General features: G+C 30.9%; 1 protein-coding gene across 1 annotated transcript; it reads left to right on the plus strand.

Moving 5' to 3' along the window:
• The first annotated feature begins 4,198 nt into the window (after positions 1–4,198).
• Positions 4,199–7,629, plus strand: LOC109119168 (transcriptional corepressor LEUNIG-like). Its single transcript, XM_019211480.3, has 9 exons — positions 4,199–4,455; positions 4,544–4,696; positions 5,069–5,135; positions 5,263–5,372; positions 5,473–5,619; positions 5,891–6,046; positions 6,666–6,782; positions 6,864–7,061; positions 7,195–7,629. Exons 1-9 carry the CDS (start codon positions 4,330–4,332, stop codon positions 7,342–7,344), a joined length of 1,224 nt encoding a protein of 407 aa, XP_019067025.2. The 5' UTR covers positions 4,199–4,329; the 3' UTR covers positions 7,345–7,629.
• Positions 7,630–8,699: the final 1,070 nt, after the last annotated feature.

Genomic DNA, 8,699 nt, shown 5'->3' on the forward strand with positions numbered 1-8,699 from the left:
ACTAACTTTTATTTACTCATCACTCCCCCTCAAGCTTAGAATAGGAAAATATATTTTTCATTCCAAGCTTGTGAATAAAAGCTTCATGCTGAGGTTTACATAGTCCTTTTGTGAGTAAGTCTGTTGGCTGATCTTTAGTGTTTATGTAGTGTGTTTGTATTAGTCCTTCCACAATCTTTTCTCTAACAAAGTCACAATCTATATCGAAATGTTTAGTTCTCTCATGAAAAATAGGATGAGCTGCTATCTGAATTGCAGCTTTGCTGTCACAAAACAACCTTATAGGCAGCTTGATTTCTGTTTCCAATTCCTTGAATAAGCCTTTCAGCCAAACTATTTCTACAACTGTAGTAGCCATACTCCTGAATTTTGCCTCTGCAGAGCTTCTGGATACAGTGTTTTGCTTCTTAGCTTTCCATGATATTGCAGCATTCCCAAACTTCACTACATATCCAGTTACAGACCTTCTAGACTCCACACATGCAGCCCAATCTGAGTCACAATATGTTGTTAATTCTAAACTTTTACTACTTGGCATAAACAAACCAACTCCTGCTGTTCCTTTGATATATTTCACTACTCGAATAACAGCTTCCATGTGAGATGTTTTAGGTGAATGTATAAACTGACTTAACACTTGAACCACAAAGGCTATATCTGGCCTGGTCATAGTTAAATATAACAACCTCCCTATAAGCCTTTGATATTTTCCAAAGTCATCTAACAATGTATCTTCTGTATTACTAACTTTGCTTGTACATTCATCAAATTCAGTAGAAGTTAACTTGTGGTTGGATTCTAGAGGAGTAGAAGCAGGTCTGCACCCTGTTAGTCCTAGTTCATATACAAGTCCTAAAGCATATTTTCTCTGATTCATGAGAATACCATCATTAGTTCTAGAGAACTCAATTCCAAGAAAGTATTTTAGCTCACCAAGATCTTCATCTTGAACCTGTGTTGTAGATCTTTCCTGACTTGCTGTATATGCTGCAAATTACTGCTAGTTACTAATAGATCATCAACATATACCAGAATTACAAGCAACTCCTTTCCTACCTTCTTTGTAAACAAGGAATAATCATAATGAGACTGTGTAAATCCCATATTACTCAATGCTTGAGTTAGTTTTAGATTCCACTGCATTGGTGCTTGCTTCAAGCCATACAAAGATTTATGTAATTTGCAAACCATAGACTTCTCCCCCTGGGTTGCAAAACCATCTGGAACCTGCATATACACCTCTTCCAGAAGATCCCCTTGAAGAAAGGCATTATGAACATCCATTTGAAATACAAACCAACCATTAGAAGCAACTAAGGCCACAACTGACCTCACAGTTACCATCTTAGCTACTGGTGAGAAGGTCTCAGTGTAATCTAGACCTTCTTGCTGACTATACCCTTTGGCCACTAGCCTGGCCTTATATCTTTCAACAGCCCCTGATGCATGGTATTTCACTTTATACACCCACTTGCAACCAATAGAAGTCTTATCATGTGGAAGAGGAACAATAGTCCAAGTACAATTATCTTCTAGAGCAGTAATTTCATTTAGCATGGCTTTAACCCAATGAGGATCCAAACATGCTTCTTTATATGTCTTAGGTTCAACAATTGTAGAATAAGCAGCAAGAGAAGCTCTATAAGAAGGAGACAGTCTAGAATAAGAAACATAATTGGAAAGTGGATATAGACAAACACTTTTAGTACTAGGAGTAACATAGTTATCCAACCAACTAGGAGGTTTTGAGAGTCTGGTAGATTTTCTAAGAGAAGGTTGATTTTCAGTAGATACAACTATCTCAGAAAGTGAATGAGAATCAACTAGAGATGATGTAGAGACTGAGGTATCACTTGAAGTATCTGAAGTAGTAACAGACTCAGGAAGACTAGAAGAGTCATCAAAAAAATGTAGAACAGGAAATACAGGAGAAGGAGAAGAGTGAAGATCTTTAAAAGGAAATATACCTTCTTTAAACACTGTATCTCTGCTAACAAAAAAGGAGTGAGAGCTCAGATCATATAATATATACCCCTTTTTAGATGAAGAGTAACCTAAATGTATTGCAGGAATAGCTCTGGGAGAAAATTTATCTAAATGTTTAGGAGTAGTAGCATAGCATAAGGAACCAAAGACTCTCATATGTTGAAGAGAAGGAATTTTACAAAACAATACTTCAAAAGGAACTTATTTTGTAGTACTACAGAGGGCAGTTTGTTCAGAATATATACTGCTGTAGAAACACAACAACCCCATTACTTCAAAGGAACACTTGTTTGAAACCTTAATGCCTTGGCCATATTAAGAATAGATCTATGTTTTCTCTCAACAACCCCATTTTGTTGAGGTGAATACACACAAGAACTCTGATATATAACTCCACATTCCTTGAACAGACTAGATACTTGAGAGTTAACAAACTCAGTTCCATTATCTGTCCTAACATACTTAACATTGACTCCAAATTGTGTTTTCACCATACTTAAGAAATCTTTCAGAACTATAAGACAATCAGACTTAGTATGTAACAAAGAAATCCAAGTATATCTAGATTTATCATCCACCAATGTAAGAAAATATCTCTTGCCATCATGATTAGAAACTTTGTAAGGACCCCAAACATCTCCATGTACAATATCAAATGAAGAAGCAGAAGTAGTAACACTAACAGGAAATGGAAGTCTAGATTGTTTTGCAAGAGGACATACAGTACAATGATGATCTTCCAAAGATACAGAAGATAAACATTTTATTCTACTGAGTACTTTAAGAGGAGCATGACCAAGTCTCTTATGCCAAAGATCACACAGAGAATTACAACTAGCAGTAGTCACCTTAGATTTGTCTACATTAGGAACTTCAGTAGTAGAAATATGAGCCTGAAAATCACCAATGTCAGTTGAAGTACACAATCCAGTCTGAAGCAGATATAAACCTTGATCTTCTCTACCAATCCCCAAGACCTTCCCATTTGAGAGATCCTGAAAGACACAGAAGTCAGGAAAAAATATCATAGCACACTTCAGTTGCTTGGTTAACTGAGATACAGATAGTAGATTGTATTTGAATTCCGAAATAAACAACACATCATTTACAGTCTTATCTGTAAATACTAAGGATTCACCAATATGACTAATAGATGCTTGACTTCCTGTAGGAAGATTAACATGCATATTACTCTTATATTAACCGAAACGGCAAAATCGATGGAACAACAGCGATTTCCTCCACTGGACATATAGCTACCTAGGCAGCGGTTTTCAATTTTTTTAATTTTTTTTTAGAAAATAGCTGCCTAGGCAGCGATTTTCATTTTTTAAAAAAAAAATTTTAAAGAAAATTGCTGCCTAGGTAGCGATTTTTAAATAAAAAATTAAAATCTCTTCCTAGGCACTGATTTTCTAAAAGATTTTTTAAAAAAAAATGATTTTCCATTTTTTTCTACATCAATTTTTATTTTTTTAAAAATTAAGAAAATCGTAGGAAAAACAAGTTTCATTGATTTTCAAATATTTTTTTAAAATTCAAATATATAGCTTATAAGAAAATATGCATTGTTTTAAAAAAATTAAGAATAAGTAAGGTAACAAAAATATTTTCTTTCTAAAAAAAGATATTATATTGAATGTAAATTTAAATGATGTTTGAGTTGAAATAGAATTCTAACTTTTTAACCTCTTTTATTTATACTTCCACAATGTCATATAATGTTAATCTTCATATTTTTTCATCACCGATCATTAGCTTCATTGGTGAGTTTACTACCTTCTTCATATTCTTTATTTTTATTATAAATTTTCTTTAAATTTTTTTTTCTTAGAAAATCACTACCTAGGCAGCGATTTGAATTTTTTTACAAAGAAAATCACATTTTGTAAAATCGCTGCAGTAGCACCGATTTTGCTTTTTCCGGTGGAAGAAATTGATGTTGTTCCAGCGATTTTGCCGTTTTGGTTAATATAAAATTTTATATATCGTTTTGAATTTTTTGTTAATATTTTATACCCTTTAGGCTCCGGACTCTCATATACGTGGTGGGATAAGTTATTTGTAGCCAATTGAACATCCTTCCTTGGAAAAAAAATAGCATATATACAAGTAGTTTGATTAAATAACATATTCTGGACATTCTTAACATAACAAGTTGATATTTCTAAACACCTTTTAAGAAATATCTGGCTCCGACACTGTCTCAGGATAGCTAATCTCATGTGATAACTTGTCCCAACTAAACAATGAGTCTTTTTAAGTATTAGGGTCTTCTTTTGTGTTGTATATACAGGAACTATTGAACAAACATTTGAACAACAATGGCCACCTAATGTAACAATGCATACTCAAGAGGAACAATTGACTTTACCTATGGAAGCAATTGATTATTACTATGGTAATGAGCTCACACATGCTCTTAGAGATTTCGTTCCTGGTTACATTGAAGGTGGAACCGATGCATCAGTAAGTTGAATATAATACTCATTTTTTTTAAGTATATAAAGTGACAAATTATAATATATGTTTATTTTTGTTCTATTTTTGGATATAGGTGTTTGTTGATACAAATCAAATAAATTCATGGAATGTATTAGGAGAACAACAAACAATGAATTCTCCTGAAAGAAGTTTGAGAAGACAAGGAAAACAACCTATGGTGGAGACTGGAAGAAAGAGCAAATCTCCATTGAGTTCTCTTGGATTAGTAAGATTAAGAAAAATATTTTCTAAGAAATATATTTTTTTCATTTTTTGTTAATTTTAAATTTCTGAAAAATATTTTTTGAAAAGTATTTTTTGAAAAAAACCTACTTTATTCTAATTTAAGAAATATGACTTCTATACAGTACGAAAATTTTTTTTAAAACTTTTCTTAACTTAGAAAAATAATTTCTAGAGAATATGAGTTAAAATTAGATATTTTATTTATTTTCACGTGACACATTTTCAATCTGATCCTTATATATCTGAGTCGATTTATTACATGCATCATATTTTTTGAGAATGGATTTTCCTTTCTTATTTTTTCTTGTCTCTCTATATAATAATCTTCAAACACTTTATATTCTTTGTGTAGGTTGGGAAAGAAATTGGAGGTCAAAGTAATCCAATGGTTGTATCGACGCAAAAAGATAAACCAAAAGGTATGTAACAAAAAAAATAATATGTATATATATACACACACATTATTCACCTAGATATGTTGTTTATTTATGTTGAGGAAATAAATTTATTGCCATAATATAATTGACTTCATATATTACTTTACAGGGATTTTTCTAAAAAATATTCATAACTATCATGCTACAAATATTGAGCTCTTATGTTGTCACTTTAATACACAAGGGGAGTTTTTGGCTATTGGTGGACATGACAATAGGGTTTGTTTTATTTAGTTTTATCAAAATGAGAAAACATATTCTTTAATCTCTAACTTTTTTTCGTTAATGAATTTGTAATTATTTTCTTTAATGTTTTTAGGTTATGATTATGGATTTGGGAAATAACAATTTTAGTACTGGAGAAGGTCATTTTCAGAATATTACAGATATTCGTTTTAGACCAAACTCAACGATTTTTGCTACGTCTTCTCTTGACAAAACTGTAAAAATATGGGATGCAGCTGAGGTAAAATCTCTATTTCCATAATAAAATTTTGTAATCTCTCTTGAATTAATTTTTTAAGGAGATTGAATGTGTAACTAGATACGATTTTAAATTGTGACTTTATATGGTATAGTTCGTCTTTATACGTGATTATGCTTTCGGACTAGTAAAACAAATTTCATGATTCTATAACTATGTGTTTTATTAGATTCTTCAATTTTTGTAAAAAATTTTTTTGTGTATATTACAAGCATGATATTGTACATATGTCAATCATATTATCATTATTCAGCCAACAAAGACTTATGGAAGCCTTGAAGGACATTATGGGCATGTGATGTCAGTTGATTATCATCCAACAATGGTGAATATTCTCACTTCTTGTGATCACAACAATGAGATTAGACTGTGGAATGTCAATTGGGGTGGTTCCTTGCTCACTCTTAAGGTTGGTGTCTCTATTTTCTTCCTTTTTATTTTTATCTTAGTTGTTCGTAAAATGTAAGAGATTGATATTAGGGAGTATATAAGTAAGTAGGTCTTATTAACTAGTGATGTGTTTTAAAATTGTACGAACCTAAGCTCAAAATGGAGAATATCACTAGGGGAATAAATTATTTTTGACATGTAGAGACTTCATAATTTGATAGTTAGCTGCTTTTGTTTGTTTCTATATTTGAATTTAGAGAGTTCTTAATAGACTGATTTGAAATCATTGTTGAAATTGTATCCATAAATTCTTGTATTTAATTGTAGGAAATAATTCTCTTACCATTCTTTCTTATTCATTCCAAGATTTAAAACATTAATAGTGGATTATTATGTGAAATGTACATGCAAAAAGATGTTTTAGAAAATAAAATGATTTGATAACATTCTTATTTGACTAAACAACATCTATACTATACGATTTTTGAAATACAGTAGTTTGTAAAGAATTAACTATAATCATCTGTCTCAATTTATATGATGTACTTTACTTTTTCGTCTGTCCCAATAATATCAACACATTTCTATTCATAAATTCCGTGTCAAGTTGTATTGATTCTCTCTTGGTATAAATGCAGGGAGGGAGTAAACAAGTTAGATTTCAACCTCAACTTGGGAACCTTTTGGCAAGTTCTACCCAAAATATCATAAATATTTTTGATATTGAGACTCAAACCCTTCAGAAAACATTACAAGTAAAATACTTAAATATTCTTCATTATTATTGTAACTCAAATTCATTGTATAACTTTGGTTTCATTTTCTATGATTTATAGGGACATGATGGTAACATTCTTTCAATGTGTTGGGACACAACTGGATATTACATGGCATCTGTGAGCGAAGATCGCGCACGAATTTGGTCTGTTCGTGAAGGAATTTGTGTATTTGAATTGCTTTCTGGTGTCAATAAGTTTCAATCCTGCGTTTATCATCCTGGCCATATTCTAGCGTTGGTGATTGGTACTAATAAGGTATGTTTAGTATACTTTGCATTGTTAAGTAACCAAATACAAATTTTGATACACTACAATAAATTTGAGATTGTTAGATTTCCAAATTAAGTAATTATTGTATAGTTGTTGATTTTTATTTTTATTTTTGCAGTTTTTGGAGTTGTGGAATCCAATGTGTAATAAAAACATAACTTCATCATTTTGTGCACATGAAGGTGTAATTTCTTCCTTAGCAGATTCACGAGCTAAAGGTACTATAGCTTCAGTGAGTCATGATGGATGGATGAAGATATGGTCGTAAAGAAATTCAATTTGGAGTAAAATCGATGGATCGTGTATCTGAAATTTTGAGGTTTTTTGTTTTTTCTGTCAAAATGAATTGCGTAAAAAGTCACTCTTTCGAGAAATAACTTTGGATCAAGTTGGATTGTGTATCTGATAGCCCGAGGTTCTTTTATTTTTCTGTTAAAATAAATTGCTTCAAAGTCACTCTTTGAAGAAATAACTTTGAATCGGATTGTATTGTATATCTGATAACCCGAGGTTTTTTATTTTTCTATCAAAATAATTAATTACTTCAAAGTCAGTCTTTGAAGAAATAACTTTGGATCAGATTGAATCGGTCCATAGGAGTGACTTACGATTTGTAGTATCTTTGTTTTCTTATCAAAACTATATGAATAACTTGCTCCTTTTTTGGAGGGTTGCTATGCATTGTGAAATGTGTTGTCAGTTTGAAATACAATGCTTGTTTTGATTGTTACTCATATTATATTATATCGTATTATTTAAATATATCGTTAGATAATATTGAAAAGACTCATTTTATGTAACAATCAATTTTGTCTGATTGTATCATTACCTTAACATTTTCTTTATCATGTTTGATTGGGTTAAATGTTTTGAAAAATATTTTTCAAATCAACACATTTTTCTCAAATTTAAAAAAGTATTTTCAACTTCATAATTTCATTTTTTCACCCTAATCTGGAATCCCCACCTCCAAAAAAATATAAGTTTGTTTTTAAAAAATATTTATAACTTCAAATTTTTATTTTCTCACCCCTGCCCTTGACTCCCCCGCTAGCCCCCTTACCAGCCCCTCCACCCCAAAAAAATAATTTAAGTTTGTTTTTAAAAAATATTTTAAACCTCAAATTTTTATTCATAAATCAAACAATAAAAAATCTTTTCCGAGAAATAACAACCAAACATGAGAAAACAAGTCAAAATTCTACTTGTTTTCCAAGAAAATGTTAACATTTTCATTCGCACCATATGTCTTTATTTATTAGTCAATCATTATATTTCATCTTTTAGTCTACCTTTTCTTTATAACTCTACCCCGTATTCTATTTCTTTTCGTAGATGTATCATTCGAGTTATAAATATGTAACGTCATATAATAATAAAGAACGATACAATCTAATTAAACATTATTTTCATCAAAATAATATGACACGTACCAATGAGGTTGTATTTCATATAAAGGAAGGTGACCTTATATATCTTTTTCCATTTTTTTCTCGTATTTGTTCTTCTCTCGTTTTTCCATGACTAATATTTTGTTACTGAAATTTTATATTGAGTTTTACCTAGATTTTTTTTTTAACATTGTACCTCTGATAAATGTATCTCTTCATCTTTGAAGTTATA

The sequence above is a fragment of the Solanum lycopersicum genome, chromosome 12 (assembly GCF_036512215.1).
Source record: "Solanum lycopersicum chromosome 12, SLM_r2.1".
Classification (NCBI taxonomy): Eukaryota; Viridiplantae; Streptophyta; class Magnoliopsida; order Solanales; family Solanaceae; genus Solanum; species Solanum lycopersicum.

Excerpts from the sequence above, each read along its gene's own strand:
- LOC109119168 (XM_019211480.3), top strand. The coding sequence starts at position 4,330 with ATGCATACTCAAGAGGAACAATTGACTTTACCTATGGAAGCAATTGAT. Across the intron at positions 5,620-5,890 it reads AAATATGGGATGCAGCTGAG|CCAACAAAGACTTATGGAAG; the intron begins GTAAAATCTCTA and ends ATCATTATTCAG. Across the intron at positions 6,783-6,863 it reads CCCTTCAGAAAACATTACAA|GGACATGATGGTAACATTCT; the intron begins GTAAAATACTTA and ends TATGATTTATAG.